The 23,464-nt window shown below is 47.5% G+C and overlaps 11 protein-coding genes across 11 annotated transcripts; 3 read left to right on the top strand and 8 right to left on the bottom strand.

The window, feature by feature from the left end:
• Positions 1 to 332: 332 nt before the first annotated feature.
• Positions 333 to 2,541, bottom strand: MCYG_05768 (RNA polymerase I-specific transcription initiation factor RRN3 family protein; the record flags this gene model as incomplete). Its single annotated transcript, XM_002845853.1, has 3 exons — positions 333 to 1,807; positions 1,863 to 1,922; positions 2,025 to 2,541. 3 exons carry the CDS (start codon positions 2,539 to 2,541, stop codon positions 333 to 335), a joined length of 2,052 nt encoding a protein of 683 aa, XP_002845899.1.
• Positions 2,542 to 3,915: 1,374 nt separating this feature from the next.
• On the bottom strand, positions 3,916 to 4,227 carry MCYG_05767 (uncharacterized protein; the record flags this gene model as incomplete). Its single annotated transcript, XM_002845852.1, has 1 exon — positions 3,916 to 4,227. One exon carries the CDS (start codon positions 4,225 to 4,227, stop codon positions 3,916 to 3,918), a length of 312 nt encoding a protein of 103 aa, XP_002845898.1.
• A 1,140-nt stretch (positions 4,228 to 5,367) lies between these two features.
• On the bottom strand, positions 5,368 to 6,258 carry MCYG_05766 (conserved hypothetical protein; the record flags this gene model as incomplete). The annotated part of the gene is made up of 1 exon (XM_002845851.1): positions 5,368 to 6,258. One exon carries the CDS (start codon positions 6,256 to 6,258, stop codon positions 5,368 to 5,370), a length of 891 nt encoding a protein of 296 aa, XP_002845897.1.
• A 1,661-nt stretch (positions 6,259 to 7,919) lies between these two features.
• On the top strand, positions 7,920 to 9,320 carry MCYG_05765 (phosphotransferase family protein; the record flags this gene model as incomplete). Its single annotated transcript, XM_002845850.1, has 1 exon — positions 7,920 to 9,320. The coding sequence occupies one exon, from the start codon at positions 7,920 to 7,922 to the stop codon at positions 9,318 to 9,320; it is 1,401 nt and encodes a 466-aa protein (XP_002845896.1).
• A 155-nt stretch (positions 9,321 to 9,475) lies between these two features.
• On the bottom strand, positions 9,476 to 11,101 carry MCYG_05764 (periodic tryptophan protein 1; the record flags this gene model as incomplete). The annotated part of the gene is made up of 1 exon (XM_002845849.1): positions 9,476 to 11,101. The coding sequence occupies one exon, from the start codon at positions 11,099 to 11,101 to the stop codon at positions 9,476 to 9,478; it is 1,626 nt and encodes a 541-aa protein (XP_002845895.1).
• Positions 11,102 to 11,543: 442 nt separating this feature from the next.
• Positions 11,544 to 11,852, top strand: MCYG_05763 (conserved hypothetical protein; the record flags this gene model as incomplete). Its single annotated transcript, XM_002845848.1, has 2 exons — positions 11,544 to 11,577; positions 11,626 to 11,852. 2 exons carry the CDS (start codon positions 11,544 to 11,546, stop codon positions 11,850 to 11,852), a joined length of 261 nt encoding a protein of 86 aa, XP_002845894.1.
• Positions 11,853 to 12,005: 153 nt separating this feature from the next.
• On the bottom strand, positions 12,006 to 13,151 carry MCYG_05762 (conserved hypothetical protein; the record flags this gene model as incomplete). Its single annotated transcript, XM_002845847.1, has 3 exons — positions 12,006 to 12,838; positions 12,897 to 12,986; positions 13,064 to 13,151. 3 exons carry the CDS (start codon positions 13,149 to 13,151, stop codon positions 12,006 to 12,008), a joined length of 1,011 nt encoding a protein of 336 aa, XP_002845893.1.
• A 523-nt stretch (positions 13,152 to 13,674) lies between these two features.
• MCYG_05761 (conserved hypothetical protein) lies at positions 13,675 to 14,936 on the bottom strand (the record flags this gene model as incomplete). Its single annotated transcript, XM_002845846.1, has 3 exons — positions 13,675 to 13,727; positions 13,791 to 14,443; positions 14,509 to 14,936. 3 exons carry the CDS (start codon positions 14,934 to 14,936, stop codon positions 13,675 to 13,677), a joined length of 1,134 nt encoding a protein of 377 aa, XP_002845892.1.
• A 1,074-nt stretch (positions 14,937 to 16,010) lies between these two features.
• MCYG_05760 (conserved hypothetical protein) lies at positions 16,011 to 17,366 on the bottom strand (the record flags this gene model as incomplete). Its single annotated transcript, XM_002845845.1, has 2 exons — positions 16,011 to 17,126; positions 17,190 to 17,366. The coding sequence occupies 2 exons, from the start codon at positions 17,364 to 17,366 to the stop codon at positions 16,011 to 16,013; spliced, it is 1,293 nt and encodes a 430-aa protein (XP_002845891.1).
• Positions 17,367 to 18,162: 796 nt separating this feature from the next.
• MCYG_05759 (ARP2/3 complex subunit) lies at positions 18,163 to 19,458 on the bottom strand (the record flags this gene model as incomplete). The annotated part of the gene is made up of 6 exons (XM_002845844.1): positions 18,163 to 18,242; positions 18,303 to 18,351; positions 18,404 to 18,504; positions 18,562 to 18,697; positions 18,762 to 19,290; positions 19,347 to 19,458. The coding sequence occupies 6 exons, from the start codon at positions 19,406 to 19,408 to the stop codon at positions 18,163 to 18,165; spliced, it is 957 nt and encodes a 318-aa protein (XP_002845890.1).
• Positions 19,459 to 19,704: 246 nt separating this feature from the next.
• On the top strand, positions 19,705 to 22,687 carry MCYG_05758 (DOM34-interacting protein 2; the record flags this gene model as incomplete). The annotated part of the gene is made up of 3 exons (XM_002845843.1): positions 19,705 to 19,721; positions 19,782 to 20,036; positions 20,104 to 22,687. 3 exons carry the CDS (start codon positions 19,705 to 19,707, stop codon positions 22,685 to 22,687), a joined length of 2,856 nt encoding a protein of 951 aa, XP_002845889.1.
• Between the last annotated feature and the right edge of the window lie 777 nt (positions 22,688 to 23,464).

Below are 23,464 nucleotides of genomic sequence, written 5' to 3'. Positions count from 1 at the left end.
CCAGAACCCCGAAACCAACAAGTAGAAAAGCAAATAGAAAGCAAAAGCCAGAGGCTAGCCTGTTCCTTTGCCTCCTCCATAGATGCAAGTGCGGAAATAGCAATGGAAACTTTTTTCATAGGTAGACGACAAAATAGAAATGAGGCGCTGAACCGAGCAGTAGAATAAAAGGACAATATGAGAAATGTGAGCAGTCATAAATAGCGTTGTCCTGTGGTCGAGCTCAAGCAAGTACTGAGAACCGGGGTATCAAGATTAATAGGAAAGATTTTTTTAAAAAAAGTGGAAAGTATGTGCAAGGCTTTGGTGTATGTTAGTTGTAGATTGTGGAGTTACTCCTCTTCTGTTTCTGTATGTCGGTCGATATCCTCGTCTTCTTTGTCTTCGTCTTCACTCGCGGTATCATCGTCTTCTTCGTCATCTGGACTGCGGTCATCCAGGCCCGCGACTCTAACATCCTTATAGTCCACGTAATCGCCATGTAAGCGCCTAGCGCCTCTAGGCATCTTATAGGGGTCAAATGGAAAGTAATCATCAAGCTGGACGGCGAGATTATCGTCAGCACGGGTCTCACGTTCAATGGTTCCGTACATAGGATCCATAGCCATAGAAGACATGCCACGGAGGTTGTGTATGCGAATGCGCTTATTGCTCTCGAGTTTTGGGTAGAGGTAAAAAAGGCCAAAGTAGTGGGTGATTTTGGCGAATTCGGCGACAATGCCAGGTGAGCAGACCTTGAGAGGGTTGAGCTTTGAGTATATGGAACGGTGGAGCGTGTTTGTCATCTCTTGGTGAAAGGAAACCTCGTCGACATTGAGATGTGGGAGAGAGTTGCCTTCAGCTTCGGCCTCAATGGCAGCGATTGTGAGGTCCTTCCAGCGGAAACAGAAGATGTAAAAGAGGGCCTGGGCGGTGGAGTAGAAGGGGCCATAGCGGCGGAGGTCTGGTCCGCGGCAGTCTGCTTCGTATGACGATAGGAGATTGAGAATGTGTGAGCCAAGGAGGCTGAAGACATCACGGATTACTTCGCCAGAAACGTGTGCACCGCGGGCGACAAAGCTAGCAAGGTACGCAGCTGCATACTGACGTATGATGACTGGATGAGACTTGTTTAGGATGATCTCAATGCAGGTCGTGGCGAAACGGTCGACGAAAATGGGGGAAGCCTGAGCAAAATGGAAGAGAACAAACTGGGCATGGCGGGAGCGGTACGTAGGTAGAATGATGGTTTGAAAGTGTGCGAGGAGGATATCGAGGACCTGTTCTTGGTCTTCGAGAGAACCAGAGATGAACGGATAGTGGTAGTACTCAAAGAGGATATCGATCATCGAATCAACCTTTAGCATGCACTCCTTTACGGACTTAATGCGTTGAAGGTCTGGGTCGAGAGTGCCATCATCACTCATCTCAGACTCGTCATCTGAATCCTCCTCATCCTTTTCGAGAATCGCCGTATCCGTGGAGTTGAGGGCATCCATGATGTCCTGTTGCGTATCTTCATCTAAATCCTCCATGTTTACCTGGTTTTGAGCATCAATCTTGACCAACTTCTCGGTGATGAGAGCTAGGATGTCTGATCGAAGTTCAGGGAGATAGGATATAATCCTTATGAGATTCCGTGTGTAGGTAATATGGCACTTGACCGTATCGGAATCATGGGGGAAGCTCGAGGATAAGATGGGAGAGAGTGAGACGCTGCAGGCGGGGACAACCTGGGCGATCGAGCGGATGGCATAGTGGATTCGATGGTGTATTTCGGAGCTGTCAACTGGATCGTGATCAGGCAAATTTCCAGCGCGGGGGTCCACTGTATATAAGTCATTAGTTGTTGTCCTCAAAGTTTTCTGGGGATATATATTTACCTTGTAGGAGACCGTTAACAAGCATCCTAAGGACCGAATTCAGGTATCCTCCGCGTGCGGCTGACAGAGTAGCCAGAAACTGGACAAAAAGCCTGACATAGGACGTGTCTCTGCCAACCCATTCGCTTTTCAGCACAGCGTGCACTAACCCGCTGCACGAACCATCTAGCGAGGAGACATTGCCCAAAAGACCCATAAGATGGTTCTTTAGCGACACAGGAGTGGGCACGTCGAAAACAGGAGTACCATCATCCTCCAAAACCTTGGGATCGGCCGAAAACATCTCCTTGATACGGTCATACGCCTCGCTGTCGCCTATAAGATGTCTTTGAATCGCGCGTCTAACCTCCTCTCTAGTCAATGCCTTCTCCCTCTCGGCAACTTTCTCGTCACTCTCGACATCCTTGGCTTTTTCCGGGCTTCCAGGCAAGTCCATGGCGATATCGAACTTGACTCGAGCGCGTTTCCTGCGTGGGCCAGGGGAGCCGCCAGGCGTGGTGGCGGTGGTAGGACTAGCATTGCAGTCGGAGTAGGCCGAACCCGACGAGAAGTCGGATGGGATGGTAAGATCAAGATTCTTGCGTTTCTGACCAGCTACAGAGGAGAATGGCTTCAGAATCGATTTTGAGGGCTTTGACATCGACGACGGGGTCGACGGGAGGTGCGTAACAGAGACCATGATCGTCTAATGTCCAACTTGCTTGTTGCAGCCGCGTGGTAGCCGAGATGAGAAGTCAAGGAAGACACTGCAGACGATAGACAGAGTCTCTGAGATGTATCATGCTGAGCGATACAGATACCACAGGAAAGACGAAGCCTCAGACAGGAAGATGTATTGATTATTCTATTCTAGCTCTTCTTTGATGGGATGGAGTCGTTTTTCTTCTCCCTCTTTTTTTTTGTGTGTTGCCGCCAAAAAGAAAGGCGGTGTTGATTTTTTTTCTGCCTCGCAAAAATATTTTTCTTTTGTGGGGAACGCCAAGAAGTCACGCGCGATGACTCAGCAGTCCTGTGCCCGGTTTCCTTTTTGGGACATACACGACACAGACGACAAGAAGACGGGCGGATGGAGAGAAAAAAGGACACGTAGGGGGGGGGGAGTACTACAAGAAGAAGAAACTTATGCTATGCTTCATGTTGTGCTATTACAGGGAGTAGATACTCGCCCCAATTCTAAGTGAGACACCTGTTTTGGGTCCAACATAGGCCATATGAAAGGTTACATTCAATCAACAAGGAAAAACCCCAGTAAAACACTTCTTACACGTATTATGGATGAAGTGTACATAATATAGATAAAAGTGATCGCTTACCCCGCCTGTCTGTGCCTCGAACTAGAGCGGCTAACTCAAGCTATAAGCGTCCATCAGTCGCTAAGAAAGTCTAAAACTGACGTCACTGGCTCGAGTGGTATATATAGATCTTGCACTGTTGCATAGTTCTATGTAAATCTACTGACCAAATCTCGTAGAGTCAATCCTCGATATGACAAAATACCAGATATCATCTATAACCAGTTCTTCAATGCCATGGGAAGGCTTTTCCATACACAAGCTCTATACCTACCAGCCCGTGGTCAGCTCTAATACCTCCGAGCCCCAGAGAAAACTGCTTAAGCCATGAAACTAGTTATCATCACTAGAGAGCTTCCTCTAGGGCCGCCAGACACTGGGATAAAGTGTGACGCATTAAATGCCCTACTCTATGTAGCTTACTAGCGACATCCTTTCCCATAACCTCCAAAGATTCATTAGTTAACATATACAACTCACACTTTCAAGAATGTTGGACGCTATTGATACATTAAGAATCGAGTTCATGCAACTTACAGTCCTTAGGCGTCGATGGGAAATATCAAGAGCCGTCCATTTACCAGCTATTCTCGTCATCGCGGAGCTACAAGAACATTCAGGACAATACCTGGCTCCTTCTCTGTCCAAAAATCAGAGAAATCTGCGTCTCTGCTGAACAACCTGATCTTGACATTGAGATCGGTGGCCCACTCTCCTATAACTCAAACTTTCCTACCCCGTTGGCCCGAGTGGTAAGATTTTTAATGTATGGGGACAGCATAGCCAATATCATTGGTGAAGCCGGACTCGGCGATGTAGCCGCGGAGACAGGAAGAGCCGTAACTCATCCAAACTTCAGGTTTGACAATGATGATCCTGAGGAAGACTGAGGTGTCAATGCTCATTTTCGAGGAAGCGTAGCTCCACTCCACGACACCAAGCGCCATGGCAGTTTCAGGGGGTGCATTGTCCCATACTTCCCAGATGAGAAGTCTAGAGTATATGGCCTGATTCGTTTCCATTGCATGGAGGATGAATAATTTCCCATACGATAGACAGAAAAGATATAGCATCAAACCCAACGATCCAGATAATAATATCGGGCTAGGGCATACTAGCCAAGAATACTACAATGAGATGATAAGGGAATTCTTGCGGAATTACAGGCACTGTGCCCTAGGGGCTTCTTTTGCCAGCCGTATGGCATCCGAGCAGAGGGAGATAACGACACATGATCAGAAACAATTTCCTTGACAGAAGGCAAACTCCAGTGCGGGGAAGAGTTCATACAAACTAAGTGAATTATTTCGGGACTCTGTTCGCTGGATCGGGTCTCTGTCAGACGGAGACGGACATCTCACTATACTGGGCGTTGGTAGAAATTGGAAGAGCAAGAATATGCCTTAACGTGGTACCCAACGACACTCATGCAAATGATTTACTACGTCAACATGGAGATGAGTATATTACATGAACTAAGCCTGGGCTTAACGCTGACATGTGAGATACAATGTGGGTTGTTCAACGGGTTTCAGCAGAGGAATTGTTAGCGGAGTACAAATGGTGAGGCTACGATAAAATATAGTGGGTAGGATTCGTTCAGTGCGGCGAGTTATGTGACGCCTGTTGACGAGCTGTTCGAGGATATCAAGGGGATACCGGTGCGTGTGACGTCAGACTCCTTGACTCCGAGAAGCGTTAGTTAAAGTGGAACGGTCAAGCAAACGGTGCCGGTCGAACGGCGAAACTGCATTGAGCCTAATTGTATAAATGCTTGATTTGATGAGCTATCATATTCCAGTCTAGAAAGAAGAAACAAAAAGTTCAGCATAGATGAACAAGAAGAGACAATAAAAGAGTGGCACAAAGGGCGTGATGGCGGCTGCAACATGACGTGTGGAGAGAGCATCAAGCATGCACAGCACAAGCCACCAGCAACGAGCACAGATAAAAAGTGAAAAAAAAGAAAAAAGTGACATGCATACAGGACATCAATAGATAAAGAGAAGCATGAATAAAAATAAATCGGTAAAAATGGAATAGGATAACTCGTCACACATTGCAAGCATAGCATGAAGAAAGAGAATAAAATGGTATGATATCACATGAAAGAATGACCCGTCAGAAGATAACCGAAGAGAAAAAAAAGGAAAAAAAGGGTATCAAATCTGCCTCCCACAACCATTGCACTACACCAGTAAGTAGGGATCACATCAGATCCAGTCTCTCCTGGAAACTTCACCACCAAACACCCAGGCATACACCTCCTTGACCTCCTCGAGGTACTCTACCACATCTACTCTGACCAGCCCCTTTGCAGTGAGTATCTTTTCGTCCTCGTCTCTAAAGAGATGGCCGGCAGAGAACTCTTCTGCCACCTCGTTAACCTGTTCCAGCTCCTTGCCGAATGGGTGGGCGTGTACATCCTGTGCATGGGGGCGAGAGGCAGCGGCCGAGTGTGTCGCATGTGCGGATGAGAGCGAGGTGGCAGCAGGCGAAGTAGAGTTGGCGGCAGTCCTTAGTAGTGAGGATGAAGTGGATGCGCTTGATCGCTGGCGGGAGAGTTCCTGGTGTGATTTCTTTGTATGGCTGAGGGCTCGGGTAGGGATGGAAGGGGGCGACGGTTCCTTGGGTGGTGGGGTGTCATGTTGCTGGTCAAAGTAGCAGGCCAGGGGGTTTGGGTAGTTGTTGTCCTTTAGGATGGGTGATGCGTCTGTCGAACCTGGGAGGGAAGGAGCGGTGACAGTGGTGCTGGGTGTGTGTAGAGAGTTGCTGGCATCCGATTCGTCTGCTGATCGGAAGGAGGATGATGATGATGTCGAGTGTTGGAGTGTCTTGATGATGGGTCGCGAGATGATGGGTGGGTTCTTGTGACTGAGTCCATGGCCGTTATTATGACCGTGTTTTTGTATGTCCGGAGCAGTATATGCGAGCAGGTTTGTGGTGGAAAGCAGCTCTATTGGTGCTGATATTTTGGATCGCTTGATGGTCCCGGCTGCGAAACGGGGCTGTCCCTCGCGAAAGGGCATGGGGGCGGACACCTCCGGCCGCTTTTGCCGCTTGGTGAAGGCGCGGCCCAGCGAGGAGGACACAGCGGCAGACATGTTGGTGTCTATGTTCAATGTGATAGTAGAATTCGAATGATAAGAAAAAGTCGACAAAAACTAGGTCGACGTTGGGAAGTCGTCGGTCTTAAGGCCTTTTTGCGCCGTTTGTCGGTTCCCCTTGTGCTGGCGGAGAGAAATTGGCGCAAACGGGAGGATCCGCGACCAGAACGAGAGGCCAAGTGAATGTGGGTGGGAGTTGCGGTAAAAGAGTGTATAGTAAAAGCGAGAGTGTTTAATACTCCGTTATGTCGAGTGGAGTGGTTCGAAATGAGAGTCGAGGACAGCAGCCAGCGATGCCTTGCGCCTTGTCCTGTGCCTTACGGGCGTCAAGCGGGTAGGGCGATATCTGGGGGACGATCTACGTGGTGAGATTGAGAGAAGTCGAGTTGAGAGCGGCAACCAGGACGCTCTGCAAGGATCGAGAGAAGGAGAAGAAAACGAGAAGGGGAAGAAGTGAAAAATGTCAAGGAACGAAGAAGAAGGCAAAGATGAAGAAGACGAAGCAAGGAAGAAGACGAAGAAAGTCCAAAAAAAGGCGGAAAAAAAGTCGAAAAAGACGGGAGGAGTTGATTATGTAAGAGGGGCGGCTTAGTAAGAGGGGAAACTCTTTAAGCTTTCCGAAGTGGGTCTTCCTTTTTAGGTTTAGTCCAGGCACGGCTTAGTAAGACCGAAGCATGTGATGAGAAGAAGAAGAAGAAGAAAAGGAGAAGAAGAAGACAAGAAGAGAAGAAGAAGACAAGAGAAGAAGAGCTGCTTTTACACTGCGAGAATCCACCCCCTTTCTCGACTTCTTCTTCTTCTCTTCTTTCTTGTCAGACGAAGCGAGCCCACGGAAAGTCTGGTGAAACGTCGATGGGGGGCGATCAAACAGCGAAACCCGGTCAGTCACGGGGGGGGGGGGGGGGTGGAAGTGGCCAACACTTAAGTTACAAGTCACTGCATCCACGACAGCAGACAACATGGATGGGTGGATATACATGATGTACGCATGAAGTCACGGTGATGCATCGAGAGGTGTCAGATGATATCACAGTCGACAGATGACAGATGGGGACGACGGCATGGAGATGCATGGACGATGAGATGGATGGCTGGACTGCACATAGTATGTGACTACTCTAACCGCCGTCTAAAGATGAAACTTCTTGCGATGTTATACTTACATACGAGAACACTAGAACGTACAGGTACCATCGGAGCAGCCTAACCTCATCGTTCCTTTTTCCCGCTCTACTACCACCTTGGTACTATTCTTCTTATCAGCCGTGGAAGCTCAACAACATCCACCCTGGTTTGTTCAGTTGGTCAGCCTTGAATGGTTCAACGAGTACAGGGTAGCCCAGGCCAACTTGTTGGATGTTTTTCCTGTGAACATAAATATTATAACTTGTTTATCGCCTCTTTTACGCTGTCCGGTTTGGAAGAAAGGCGATGCAGCATTGACCTGCCGTTATGCTGCAGTTTAAAGAGTATACCAAGCAGTTACTTCGTAGAGGCGACGCTTGGGGCCTCTTTGTTCATACAGAATCGCTCGGAAGCTTTTTTTTTTTTGTTAACTAACCATATCAAGCAGCGAAGTGCAAGGAGTTTCCTGCCAGCAACAGATATCATGTCATTGATTTCTCTTTGCACCTCCAATCTTATGTAGGAGGTTAGACATGCTCACTTGTATGTCCGCTGACGATGTCGCCTGGGAGCAGAGCGACGCCATCTCCGATGCCTGGGCCGAGCGCCTCTTTGAAAAAGAAACACTCTTGGCGATAGGTAGGTTCATCGCCAAACATCGAAGGGGAGTCCCCATTGAACTGTTCAGCCCCAAGGAGGGCGCGTTCAATGTCTCCTTCAAAGTGGAGTTCGAGGACGGCGGTGCGGCCATGATACGCTTCCCAAAGCCTGGAGTGACCATGTTTCCTGAAGAAAAGATCCGCAACGAGGTGGCCGCCATCAGATACATACGGGAAAACACCTCCATCCCCGTCCCCTTCATCATACACTGGGGTAGCAAGGAAGAGAGCCCCCAGGGTCTGGGCCCCTTTATCATTATGGAGTACATCGAACATGCGATGGACCTGGGTGCGGCCCTGAACACTCCTGGATACGGAGCAGACACTCCCCCTGTGCTCGATCCAAACATCGGTCAGGAGAAGCTTGAGATGCTGTACGGACAAGTGGCTGATGTCTTACTGCAGCTTTCCAGTCTGTCGTTGCTTCGTATAGGCTCGTTGGCCCAGATAGATGACTTCACCTGGGGGGTAGCCAGCCGTCCACTCTCTATCAACATGAATGAGCTGGTCAGAGTAGGCACCTTGCCTCGCTCACAGCTGCCGGACAAGCATACATGTTTCGATACGGCGTCAGACTACTTCAAGGTGCTCGCAGAACTACAATTTAAACATCTAACCCACCAACGTAACGATGCGGTCGAGTCTGACGCAGACTGTCGAAGAAAGTATATTGCCAGACACTTGTTCAGCAAACTCGCTCGAGAGGGCAGATTAACTTCGCCCATCACAGATTCTGGACCCTTTAAGCTGTGGTGTGATGACCTCCGGCCTTCAAATATTCTGGTAAATGAGGACTTGCAGATCGTTGGCGTCATTGACTGGGAGTTCACATATGCTGCTCCCAACGAGTTCTCTCACGCCCCGCCCTGGTGGCTGCTGCTAGAACAGCCAGAGTACTGGCCAGGCGGCATCGACGGGTGGACGAAAGTCTACGAACCTCGTCTACAGACGTTCCTACAGGTTCTTGAACAGATGGAAAACGTCGCCATAGGGAGAGATAGGCTGCGAGAGGAGGAAAGGCTATCTGGCGCTATGCGGCAGAGTTGGACCAGCGGAGACTTCTGGGTTACTTATGCTGCTAGGAAGAACTTTGCGTTTGACTCTGTGTTTTGGGCATATATTAACCAGAGGTACTTTGGAGATCACGCGAGTTGGTTAGACCAGCTTGAGTGCCTTAAGCAAGGTGAGAAGGAGGATATGGAGGCGCTTGTGGAGAGGAAACTAGAGGAGATGAAAAGTAGAGTCCTGGCCTGGGAGCCGGACGAAGAGTTGTAGGATTGTATTGGATTTTTGGACAGGTCTAATGCATATAACGGGTATACAGTGATATATCGTACGATCTAATGTAGATGAAACGCCGTTGATATATTAACCGCCATTGTATTATATCACCCAAATACCTCACATTGTGATTTTGATAGTCAACTAGATTACTCCATCTCATCATCATCGTCATCTTCATCTTCATCATCAGCAACACCGACCATCCCCTGTCCTTCCCCTTCGGCCGCTCCCTCCCGCACCCCCATCTCCTCCGCACTCGCCACCTTGGTAGCAAACGCTCGTCTGACAGCCCCGTTGGTGGATGTATCCCATACTTTCACCACCCCTTTACTACCCGCAAGAGCAAGGCGGAAAGCGACACCCCTATCAGGTCCAAAGCCTGTAGAAAACACCTTACCGACTTCCTCTACTTTACGGCTAACAACCATGCTAGGCTTGTTATCCAAGATGTTCCATATCTTGACCGTCTTGTCTGTTGACCCTGTCACGAGGAAGCCAGGTATAAAGGCGTTGACGTCAAAGGATGACACCGAACTATCGTGAGCCTGCAGAGTCCATAGCGCAACGTCTGGTGTTCGTAGGTCGTGGCAGACTACCTGGCCGCCATCAGTCGTGATGTAGAAGATGTTGGAATCGTGAGGGTCCCATCGGACGCACTCGACATCATTGGGGACAGCCCAGCGGCCGACTTGGCCCTCTGCCGAACGCATGTCGCATGCTATCACACTGCGGTCGTACGAGCCGCTTAGCAGGACTGTTGACTCCTTCGAGTGCCAGTCGATAGAGCAGACTTTGTCTGTGTGGTGTGTATATGACTTGGCGCAGCGAGTGGTGTTTGCGTCGTTCAGATCCCATAGTTTAACAGTACAGTCTGCCGATGCAGAGGCAAGTAGGTTCCGATGCTGACGGTTTGCAGCCAGCCCCAGAACAGCATCAACGTGATACTCGTCATTCTTCTTCACGCTTTTCCTTTTCTTCTTTTTCTTCTTTTCTGCCTCGCCTTCGTCTGGTGCCTTGCCTAGTATCGCGCTGGGGTACATGCAGTCCACCACATCCAAGTCCCAGATCTCAATGTCGGGTTCCATTGTTCCAACAGCTACAAAATTTCCATGCGATCTACCTGATTCCCTTGCGTTGGTGCCAACGGGTATATCTAACCACTCAACACAAAGAGGTATGGCAGGCAACATCACATCATGGTGGACGTATAGGTTATCAGCTTCATCTTCGTAAACGTACACCTCCAGATGAGCCACTTCGTCTTCCACTTTACCAGCCAACAACAGGTTATCAGACGGTAGGATCTGGAGGTCTTCCCTGTCTTCATCGGACTCATCCCCAGTCCCGTCTGCTCTGTTGGGCAACACAAGGTAAGGGTCCTTCTCGTGTGGTTTATGGTACGCCAGAGACTGAACATTGCCAAACATGGTCACTTCCTCACCCTCTTCGTCTCGTGGATCGCTATCGTAGTGCTCCAGGTCATACTCGGCCAAATCGTCATCATCATCCGTCTTGCTCTTCTCCTTCTTCTCTTCCTCCCTTTTCTCTACCTCTACATTATCGATAGTTTCCATAACATCGTCCTCGTCCTCATCTTCGTTATCATTGCCATTTGCATCTCTGGCAGCTTCTAGGTCTGTCCGCGCACTTTCAAGCTGGACCTTAGCTAGTTTCGAAATTCGGGAGATCTCTGCTTCGTCAATCTCGTAGCGCTCGGGGAACTGAGCGGCCACCCCTCGTCGTACCCATCCGGTAGCTGTTATCATCGACATCCTGCTCTACTTCTAGCGAAGCTGCTGCCGACGATGCTGTGGTGGGGGGTATGCAGCGGCCAGTTGCAGCACAATGTTTGTCGTAATTGTACCTGCAATTGCGTAGTAACACGCAGAGTAATTGGATAGGATATATTTCAGATAATATACACAGACACCCAGCGTCTCAGCTGGCTGGGTATTGAATCCTGTCCTCTATATAATTGTGAAGTAGAATAAAAGAAAAGAAGCTTGAAGCTGCTTTTTTTTTTTCTTATCAGAAATTTTTTTTTTGTTTATCGGGTGGAGCTTGCGCTCGCCGCCTTGTGGCAGAATTTTAAGCCGAAAAGCAAAAAAAGACGACAAGAAGACGAGAAGAAGCAAAGGAAATGACGAAAAGGACGACAAGAGAAGAAGAACAACCGCCATTACTATAATATAGAAGTCCACCACTGCAGCCAAAATGCATTCTCATCTGCATACCAAAGATAATATCAGTAAGTCACGAGTATGCTCTGTTTGCCGTACTATTGCTGACCTTCTAGACTGCGAGGAGATAATGACAATGCTGGACGAATGCCACGCGCGAGGCTTCATGCACAAGGTCTTCGGAAACTGCAATGATGTCAAACGAGAGGTCAATCGCTGCCTGTACGCCGAGAGACTGAAACGCGCATCTCGCAACAGGGAGAAGGCCAGAGAGAACAGGGCGAGAATCGAGAAACTCTGGAACGAGGACGCAGCGCAAGGACAGATGAGCACAACCAGTTAAAGCGATTCTCGCCTCAGGGTAGCTTGGAGTTTTGGAGTTTCTGTCATCTGTTATATTTTACATATTGGGTTCTCTCTACTTTTTTATGTACGATGGAGGAATAGAATTGAACGTGGGACCTGTATCATTATATTATCAACGCTACTACGCAGTTCATGTCTCTGCACCCGCGATAGGGGTATCCGTATCCCTCTTCTCCGCCCCTTCAGTCTTTTTTTTATGTCTCCGTTTCCTCTTTGATTTTGTCTGTTCGGTTGCTTCTTCAGGTCCTTTATCCGCACCAGCATGGACACCACCGTCTCCCATTGTAGCGTCCTCGTCTGCCTTCTTCGGCTTTTCTACTGCCTGTTGTCTCCGTTTTGGCTTTTTCATACTTAACGGATTTACCCCCTTGACTTTCTTCTTCTTGACTTCCACCCACTCTCCATGACTATCACCGTCCCCATCTTCCTCATCAGCATACCTTTTCCTCTTACCTGTAGATGTAGCTGCCTCTATAAACCCGCTTCGGAGTTTTCCCTTCTCAAAGCCTTCCCGTATATCACTGGATGGCTCGCTCATAGGTTCTAATATCATCACAGACCGTTTAACATATATTATCGGCACTCCGGGTATCTGTCTGGCATCCCGTCTCAGGTGGTATCTCTGTCCTCGTAGATGCTGCTGCCGCGGTACTTCCTGCGCTTGCATCCAATGAGGCTGTTTGCGCTTCTGATCTGATTGAGGGGTTGCCTCTGCCGCTGGATCTGCCGTAGCCAATATGAAGTGTTCTTTGTTTCTCTTTGCATCGGGGTTAGGTGACAGTAGCGATAGTAGACATTCTTCTTCGTCAATGGGTGTACTGTCTTCGTTATGCGAGCAGTATCGTAGCGGTAACACGGTAGGTGGTGGGAGCTGTGGAGGCCGCAATTGACGTTGAGTACTGCCAGTCCCTTTCTGTGGTGATTGAGCAGCCATAATAGCTGCTAGAGTGCACTTTGTAATAACTAGACAGCTTGTTAACCGGGTTAATTCGAGCTGTTTCTGGCTGTAGGGTATACACACAGGGCTTCACTTTGCCTTGCACCGTACGTTCTAGCGCTGGCACAAGATCCATCTTAAAATTATACACAGACTGAAGGAAATGCGAGTCCACTGCAGTATGAATTATTATCAGCTTCATATAGCTCTATCTTTCGTCGTGTCTGCTTCCACTTGGAGCGCCTACCCACCGAGGACTTGATATGGCGCGCGGAAGCCAAATGTGATCTCATACTGGCGCATGAGTTTTTGGTATTTCTTCGACCGTTTCGCCCTCATATTCGCGGTATCGTCTGTGTCTTTGCTGGAAAGAATAAAGCAGAGAAGCTGATTCCCTGATAAGTTCTTTGTATTTCAACTTTTTTTAATGATTTTTTTTCTCTTTGAAAATGTAAACTCATGCCAAGATTTCGCGGGTTTTTGTGGATACAAACTTTCTTAGAGACGAAAAAAAAGTCATCCAAAAATCAACGTCAAGGAAGAACGGAATGTGGAGTTGACAATTGTATATTGAAAAATACATTAATATGTCCGGAGTGTATATACGACGCAATCCGGCTCTATCTTGCGCTCTAAACGATATCCTTCCCTCCCCCAGTTTTCCCCATAAACGCCAGAAGTCCAAAACCCCAAGCCCCCAGAACATCCAAGCAAATACTCTGCCAACCGCTGTAAAATGCAACCGTTCCAAACGCTCAAATCCCATTTGCATCCCTGCAATGCATGCTAATTCCAACGTGAAGAAAAGAACAAGAACAACTGTGAGCGCCCCACCATGCTCTTGGGGAGATGGGGGTGCTGTTCAGCCAGATCGTACGACACGACCGGCAACGACACTGATATCATCCATTTTGCCTATGAAAAAGTGTTAGCGGATATGTTAATCTTTTAACAGATTGATAATGGCATGATACATACCTCCATTGACGGAGAGCCCTTCATCCTGCGCCTTCTCCATGTAAGGAGTCTGCGCAGACGGGTCCATGGCAACCGCCCGGGCAGTAGTCAAGAGCTGCTCAGCAACGTATACCATCCTCCCGCCTCGGCTTTCGAGATACTCGGCTGTCTCTCGCTTCCGTTTGCATACCTCCCATTTTTCCAAACTCTTGAGGACAACTTCTAGTACATCATGTTCCCACAGGTTATCCGTTACCCCATCAGATACAACCAGGACGATGTCATTTTCCTCAACCTCTAGTACCGACAACGCCGCGTTTTCCCTGGGCTTGTCCACACTGTTGGTGCCCAGCTGCATCGGACAGTCGAACCAGTGCCACTGGCCCTCAGTTTTGAACACAATGCGTCTTTCTCTCGGGCGGATAACCAGTGTCTGGCAATCTCCCAGGTTCGTAACGTGCAGGAATGGCGTGGGTGTCTCTCCTATGATTTTGTAACTTAGGAGTGCGGTTGCAGTGGTGGTGGTTCCTAGAATCTCGTTTGGTGACGAGGTCGCCTCAACAGTCTCTTCGTATGCTTTTTGAAGGCACTCGATCAAGTCTGGTTTGGGAGATCCGGTGAGACGATTTTCAACTTCCAAGGCCCAATAATGGAGTATTAATCTAGACCACAAGCTGGACGGAAAATGAAAAATGTAAGTAAATGTTTATACTTGCTTTAGTGTTACAGATGTACATACGCAGCATGGCCCTGAGGCTTCGACGCCCAAGCACCGACGCCGTCATTCACACCCAGGAAGTTTGGAGAGCAGAGAATTGCATCATCCCCATTTGTAAGTCCACGAAGAGGCTCTCCGTTAACCGACGGCCGCTTGTCATGACTACGATCGTGTGTTGTCAAGGCATCAGAAAACGAGGTGGACGGCGGTGATAAGAAAGGAGGCGGAAACGGTCGGGACGGTCGCTTCGGGATTATGGAATAACCAGTGTCGAAGTAGAAAGGAGGCCATTTGGATCGCACTGGCTGCACATTTTTCTCTGCGGCTGGTGTCGAGATGCCAGATATAGGGGCAACGGCCGGCGACCACTGGATGAATTGTCGGAGTGTCGGGAGTTTCCAGTTCGATGATATCAGAAAGCGAGTGAAGGCAGGGGTAGTAAAGACCATTCCAGCATGAGTTTCTTGCACCTCAAGCACGCTCGCTAATGATTCTTGTTTAAACTAACCCTTGAGATGTTTTTTGGAGACGGCAGAGGAGGCCTAACTTATAAAATATGGTCATGCCTACTTTTTTTTTTTTTTTCTCTGAATCGGACAACTTCCAGCTTTTGGACATGCGCCTCTCAACACAGCCAGACCATACAGGGGACAGGGATGGGTGCGCAACGCTGACTTGACTGATAATTCTCCGTTCAGGACTTCGTATTTTTTCTTTTGCGACAATTGTTGAGGCCCGGATATTATATCTTCCGTCAGTTAAAGAAAAGCGCTCGCTTCCAACCACTGGTCTGTCTGCCTTCTCCCTTTTATTATGACTTATATCACGCCTCATCCACGCGGAACTAGAAGCGAATGGGCGACACCGCACAAACTCCATTCCCGCTGCCCGAACGCAGTGGGGCGTCCTGATTGAAATTTGAAATTCGAGTGCGACCTTTGGCCTAAGAGTGGCGACTATGGGGTTGATTGTCACGGACGTTGACCGAAACAAAATACCACCTTTCGGGCTCCAAAGCGAGAGCTCAAGTTTGTGAGAACGGGGTAGCCAGATGCAACGGCCACGGCTATTTTAGTTTACGGCTTTTCTCTCCAATCACCCACTCTCAACTTGGCGTCTCCTTGTTCGGTAGCAAGCCGTTTGGTCACTGGCGGAGAATGCCGATAGTCGCGAATCGGCAATTCTATGCCAGGCAAGACTGTTGTTTATATCCCAGGAGTACAAAGTATGGGTGAGGGATTGAGTTCTAGATCTCAATTCCTGCTGCCCTAGAAGCCTCAAAAGTAGCCATCGGATGGGATCGATGCAGCTTGTGTACAACATCTAGATTTTTATATATGGAGAAAATTACACCTCGCGCTTATGCACACGTGACCTTTGACAGCATGATTAAAACACATTTATTGAACGTTTAAAGACAGATTAAAGTGTGCATATATCGCATAACATTGTTTGTTGATACTTCCTTTGAAAAGCAAACCTGAACTCCTCTTCATTCATTCCTTCGTTTAGTCGTAACGTCGTCAATGCGGCCATCCTCGTTGGAACCCGTCTTCACTGATCCGTTGACGATATTGAAAATCAGTGTTGAAGCCGAAGAAGTAGCTGTCTTGAGCGGCTGCTCTCCAATATCGCTCACGGAAGAGAGTAACCTCTTCATGGAAGAATTCCAGCCCCCTGTTCAAGTAATGTGTCATCTCGTTCAGGTCGATACCCTGATAAGTGGCAGACAAGGCCTCAAACAAGATCACAGCCATATCTGCGGACCTCTCAACAAACGGTCGTCTAAGACCAAGGTCATCTACGTAAAGTAGATTCATTCTACTTGTACAGGGGCAGATTCTTGACCCCTTAACCGTACATCTCCGCGAACATGTACAATTCTCAAGGCAAACACAGAGGTTCTGCTGCACATATCCACGAATTTTATCTTGTCCACTCTGCCGTCGAAATTCCCCGACGGTTATACCATGTAGCATGGCGCATGCTGCTTCTCTGTTTGCTTGTATCCGTCTTTCTTCCTCATATATCGGATCCAACGTCCATGCAGGTGGAGGTGATCTAACCTTCGTGTTGGTGATCTTGCCCTGTTTCTTCTCTCGTGCTAAAATACCCAAGTATTTCTCTTTCAATGTTGCTAGTATCATTGCTGGAGCAGTCTCGTAAATAGGGTTAAGCCCGCTCCATTTCATCCGGTATGGGGAATCTGGATCTGTGATCAGGCTCTGGATGTATTGGCGGTAGCCTATCGGGTCATCGGTAAAGCATCCTGCCACTTCACCCAATTGCATGGTCTGCTGGATATAGTCTTCCTGCTGGTATCGAATGAGCTCTGTGTTTAGAAGGCTGCACACCTCGTCTGACAACAAAAGACGTTTGCATGCCTCTAAAACTAACTTTAGATGCTTGATCTCTGGAAGACCCTTTTTGGTAAGGTATCTTGGATTGGTTCTCTGATAGCGGAATTCGAGCTGGAGACTCTCATTAATGTCTATCTGTTGAATTTCACACTTCAATCTTGCGAGTAAGATATAAAACAAGTCTTCTATCGCCGTGAGAAGTTTGGAAGAAGATGCTTGCGTCATCTCTTTCTCGACACGGACAATATGGAATTTGATATCCGTGGGCCCATCGTCAAGCTATACGCTCAAGGTTAGCTAATGAACTGTTGCAAAGCAGCTTTTCTCGGTATTTTAACCAACCTCTGCTCCAAACGCTCTCAGTATCTCCGCTATCATTTTCGCAACCCCGTAAATCTTGGAATAAGCCACGATGACTCCGTCATGCCTTTCCAATTTGCACTTTGCAAGAGAATTTTGGGCACAGTATTCCGCCATGCCTGATCCAGGGATATACCTCACTGGCTGAAGAAGCTCCATTTGCCTCTTAGGATATCCCAGTGCCGAATAACTTTGGGCTTGCGAACAGGGTACGTAAAAAGGGGTAGCTTGCGGCTTCGGCTGTCGGGAATCAAAGATGTTTGATGCTCGATAGGTGGAACGGAGGCCCTAATACTGTTGATGGTATAGACAGACATGGTGGAAGAGGGAGAGAGCCAAAAGGGAGAATATATTATCTGGTGGCTGGTGGCTGGTTCTTCATTGTGGGAAGTAGATTCACCTGAATTGCCTATTCAGGAGATCAAAGTTTTGGTGTTATTGAGTCGATGAATATGACAAGCTAATAAAGTCCATTGAGCAGGCCAGATAGCAAGAATCAATAACTACGGCTTTCATTCTGACACTCGCGCCTGTGCTTACATTGTTCAGTGAATATATGGCCCTTGTTATTGTTAATATGAAGTTTTCTCCGCATGCGTATACGCACTAGCCCACACAATCTAATGTGAAGGTATTTACTCAGGTATTAAACGAATATACATATTTACGGCATAGATACACATCAGTTGCCTATATTTTTTAGTGCTTGGATATCATTCTTATTATCAACAGAATATTGATCAGTATCCTGTAGGGTTCTAGCTGGGTATATCTCTTTCTTGGGTTTTTTGGTATCGGAATAGCTCAGAGGATTACATCGAAGACACATGCACAATGTTTAACTATAGACTTAGTTTATTTGCATAGGAGTGATGGACAACAGACATGATAATCGTAGCGCTGAAGAACTAGCAGCACATTTAGAGAGACACGGCTTTATTTGCATTGATTTTTTCTAACCCTGAACACGGAATGTTCTTCCACTGGCAGTCTTTCTCTCCTTCTCTTCGTTTTCTGGTCTCGCACGGTTGAGGACTAGAGATGAGATTAGTCTATGTGTGGCTTCTAGATACTGTTACATCTGGCCATGCTTACCCTGCAAGAAATCTGCGGTGCGTTTCCGCATTCTGGTGTGGATATACGCCTGCATGTGAATGTTAATACTATCCAATTTGATAGGAGTAAAGAAAACGAACCTTGGAGGCTTTGATGTGGTAGTGGAAATAGTCACGGAAGGTTTGTATATGCGATATTGTCTCTGCACGCTTCTGTGGTAGAAGGTGACGGGGGTAGAGGACTGCCTATTTTTAGCTGGAGCCTTGTCGAGACATGTTAACAGGAATACTGAGCATACCAAATGTGATATAGCCAACTTCTCCATTTCGAGAATCTTTGAGGCCTGGAATACCCTGAAGTTCTAGAGGCGGGTCGTTGCGGAAGAGAACCTGGGGTGCGTTTTGTATAGCTCGTCTCCGGACATCGGCAAATTCCTAGAGAAGTATGAGAAGGGTTCCGAGGATATCTAGAGCAAAGGGTGGAACTAGGTGAACATACCTGGAGGAAAACCTTTCCAAAGATCCTATCCGTCTCGTCCCTGAAGACAGTGCTGAATATAACCGTAACGCAATCATATCCAGCCTTGATGAATATGGCCTCCTCATCTCGGTAATGAACAGTCATTACTTCTCCACCGTCTTTCAATTGCTGTGGTAAAGCTTCAAGCGAGTATTTATTAGACTCTTCCTCAAGCTTCTGGAATTCCTCAAAGGCCTTCTCGAAGGGTGAGGCCATGGCATTTCGTTTCAGTAGCGAGATGCTCATAGCTAGTTGATCCCTCGCGTCCTGCTCAACAGGGAGAGTATCTAAGTCTACCATGATTGAGAAGTCGTATCCCGGCTCGGGAGATACAATGTATGGACCATACTCTCTTTCCAGGACACCCTGTGCCCCATATTGTACCAACTCACGGAAGCAGCGTACGGCGATGGAGATGAGAATTTTTGATTTGACCTCGGGCGTAGAGACATGGAACGTAACACCGTCGAAGTCGGAAACTACCTGGTCAATGGAAACCGGGGCAGCTCTGTCGTTGCTTGTCAATTATTATCAAGGCAGCACAGCATTGGGTGGGGTATTTACCCAGAGAACCGCTCAGTTAGGAGCGAGTGTATGAGGACGTTATGATAATCTAGGAGAAGCATTTTTGGGACAGCAGTATCATGAAATCAATTCCTATAATTCCGTTGTGTAGTGGTCATGCAAGTGTTGTTTAGATCGTGTTTCCTTGCACCGTGATACTTCTCCATTCTAATTGTATAGGCGTTTATGCGTTCACTTTTGTCCGTGACTTACGTAATCGCAAAATTGCTACATGGGCCTCTTCCGGCAACCGCAGCTTATCATCCATGTAAATATTTCTTTAGTTTCTTTTTTGCGCATTTCGAGATTCGAGCTTTTGGAGAACAGATATTCGAGTCTTTCTCTACGCAAAGTGAAAATGGTGAAGTCATATTTGTACGCCTAACCCCCTGTTATCATGTACCTTAATTGTTGCTAATAAGGTATTATTTACAGGAAATTCGAGGCTTCAAAGACTTTCGGCTTGGTTACTTCCGCTTCTGCAAATGCGGTTTGGCTGAAGGATGAGAAAACGCCAGGGTCGACTCGAAAGTCTGGTGCTGGACGTGCGGTAGTGGGCGCTGGAGAGAATGTGTTATGCTGGGATATCAAGAAAGGGGATTTGCTGTCGAAATGGAGAGACCCTAAGTGCCAGGCGCAAGTAACGGCAATCGCGCAGAGTAAAACAGATGAGGACCTCTTCGCCGTTGGGTATGGCACTTTTTAATGAGATACCTCAATGTCTATTCGTATGAAATTTCTGACTGTGTGGGTTTAGGTACGAGGATGGCACGATTAGAGTGTGGGACTCGAAATTCTCTTCGGTAATGATATCTTTCAATGGCCACAAATCTGCCATTACGCAGCTAGTATTTGACGCACAAGGAACACGAATTGCAAGCGGCTCCAAGGACACAGACATAATCCTCTGGGATCTGGTGTCTGAAGTTGGATTGGTGAAACTACGTGGTCACACTGACCAGATTACCTCTCTTCATTTTCTAACTACGGATGCCGCCGATGATGCCGAAGCCCTAGCACTCAGCCAGCATGATGGATTCCTGCTAAGCACAGGAAAGGATTCCCTGATAAAAGTCTGGGACCTTTCTTCGCAACACTGTATCGAAACCCACATTGCGCAGGGAAACGGAGAATGTTGGAGCTTAGGCCTATCGCCAGACTTAAGCGGTTGCATTACGGGTGGCAACGAGGGTGAACTAAGAGTGTGGTCAATCGATGCGAATTCCATAAAGGAGATTGCGGGAGGGAAGGCCGAAGTAAACAGCCGTAAGGTACTAACTGACCGGGGTAACTTGTACCGCAGTGGGAAGGAGAAGACTGTAGGCATACATTTCCACCCACAATTGGATTATGTTGCTCTCCATGGCCCTGAAAAGTCGACAGAGGTTTGGCGAATAAAAAGTGACGAAGAAGTTCAAAAGAGCCTGGCAAGGAAACGAAAGCGTAAAAGAGAGAAGGCTAGGGAGAAGGCAGGCGAAAGTGGCCCAGAAGGTGACGTTGATATGGCTGATTCCACGACTGCTGTTTCGATCAAAGAGGTCTTTGTCCCTCATACTATCGTTCGAACGGGAGGCAAGGTATCGTCCGTCGACTGGATGGGTTCCAAGGGCTTACAGCTACTTGTAGCTACGGCCAACAATCAACTAGAGACATATGGCATTACACCGGCTGAGAAGAAGAAATCGAAAGATCAGGATGAGCCCGACTATAGTCGTGTACTGTTCATCGATATACCCGGTCACAGAACGGATGTAAGGTCACTCGCCCTGAGTTCTGATGACAGAATGGTTTCATCTGCATCAAATGGAAGTCTTAAAATCTGGAACGTACGAACCGAAAGTTGTTTGCGAACACTAGACTGCGGCTATGCTCTTTGCTCTGCTTTCTTGCCGGGTGATAAGATTGTGGTGGTTGGAAATAAAAACGGTGAAATCGAGGTATTTGATATTGCATCATCTACTCTCTTGGATACAATACAAGCACACGATGGTCCCGTTTGGTCGCTTCAAGCGCATCCAGATGGAAAGTCAATGGTTACCGGCAGTGCCGATAAGACGGCCAAATTTTGGAATTTCCAAGTTGTTCAAGAGGAGATTCTGGGAACAAAACGAACCACCCCTAAACTAAAGCTTGTCCATTCCAGGACCCTAAAGGTGACGGATGATATTCTTAGCCTTCGCTTCAGCCCTGATGCTCGCCTGTTAGCAGTCTCACTTCTGGATAACACTGTTAAAGTGTTTTTCGTGGACTCCCTAAAACTCTTCCTTAACCTTTACGGCCATAAACTCCCTGTCCTGAATATGGATATTTCTTACGACAGCAAAATGATTGTAACTTGTTCGGCTGATAAGACCGTACGATTATGGGGTCTTGATTTCGGTGACTGCCACAAGTCTTTTTTTGCTCACCAGGACAGCGTCATGGCCGTTGCATTTATGCCTCACAACAAGGAAGGCGATGGTCATAACTTCTTCAGCGTAGGAAAAGACCGATTGATCAAGTATTGGGATGGCGATAAGTTCGAGCAGATTCTTAAGCTGGGTGGTCATCACGGCGAGATTTGGGCATTGGCAATGAGCCATTGCGGAGAGTTCATCGTAACATCGAGCCATGATAAGAGTATCCGACTCTGGGAACAGACAGACGAACAAATATTTTTAGAAGAAGAACGAGAAAAAGAGATGGAGAGTTTATACGAGGATAACCTGCTCAAGACCTTGGATCAAGATGAGGATGATGAAGAGAAAGCTGAGGCAGTGGCAGCTGGGAAGCAGACCACTGAAACACTTACTGCAGGAGAGAAGATCATTGAAGCGCTGGATCTTGGTATGGACGACCTTGCGCTGCTACGAGATGCCGAAGAGAAGAAACTTGCACCCCCTACTCGACACCCGCAATATCTAGTCCTCGGAAATATATCAGCTGAACGGTATCTTCTTAACGTTATTCGTAAGATACCTGCCGCCTCGCTACAGGATGCCCTTCTCGTTCTCCCATTCTCCAAACTACCAGCCCTCTTCACATTCGTGGACATCTGGGCTGGAAAAGGGTGGGATATACCGCTCACCTGTCGTGTGCTATTCTTCATTCTCAAGACCCATCACACCCAGATCGTGACCAGCAAGATGATGAAGCCAATGCTTGACTCTATCCGCTCTCACCTCCGCCGTGTTCTTGACAGGCAAAAGGATGAGATGGGCTATAACCTGGCGGCTCTGCAGTTTATCGGCGGCCAGGTGCGAGAACAGAGCAAATCGGATTATATCGATGAAGAGCAGTGGGAGCAGGAAGAGAAGAAACAGAACGGAGTCAAAAAACGACAATATGTGTCTGTTGCATGAAAAAGCGGTTGGTGTTGGTTAGTTAACCCATACTATTTTATCATTTTGGCTGCATGTACCGAGGCGTGCGTGTGAAAATTACGATTTCTGTGCATTAAGGGGATATCAAAAATCTGTTTCTGGTCACCCGGGACTGGCTTGCTTCGCCCAGATGGCGAACCGGAGGAGTTTTGTAAAACTATATAAAGTCGATTGAATTGAATAGAAATTAAACAGAATAATGACATGAAGTTATGTTCGACCTTCACTAATAATACCGATTACAACATTGTTTAGGCGAAAGGCTGGTGGGCACGTATCCTCCGTCCAGATAAATATAAACCACTCAGCAGTGCTTCAAATGAAATTTGGGGCACACTCGTCAGCCATCCCTTACACCCATTTTATTATACGTGATTCGATCAGCTGAATTCCCTATGACAGAAACACATTAGCTCTCTACAACACTGAAAGTATCTCAACAGAGCAATATCAACGGAGGTAGAGTGGGAGATGAAATAAATCACTCCAAAACCATACACAAGCTTTCCTCAGCAGAACCGTTATAAGCATCGACGACATAAATAATAAATTAACCCGTTCCACACGGCAACGGTTGTCATACCTCTTCCGGCTCTTCCTAAAAGTATTTGGTTCGTGTGGTATTCATCATATAAAAGATGTGTATGGTGAGGAAAGTACCAGCCATTGGCATTCGTAGGGTAGGTGAAGGGGGGAATGCGGTGTAGATATATTCAACTTACATGTCTATATTGTTAGTGTATCTTCAGCATCTCC

Source organism: Microsporum canis, genomic scaffold (genome assembly GCF_000151145.1).
Source record: "Microsporum canis CBS 113480 supercont1.5 genomic scaffold, whole genome shotgun sequence".
NCBI classification, from domain to species: domain Eukaryota; kingdom Fungi; phylum Ascomycota; class Eurotiomycetes; order Onygenales; family Arthrodermataceae; genus Microsporum; species Microsporum canis.
This window is presented reverse-complemented; position numbering and strand designations above follow the sequence as displayed.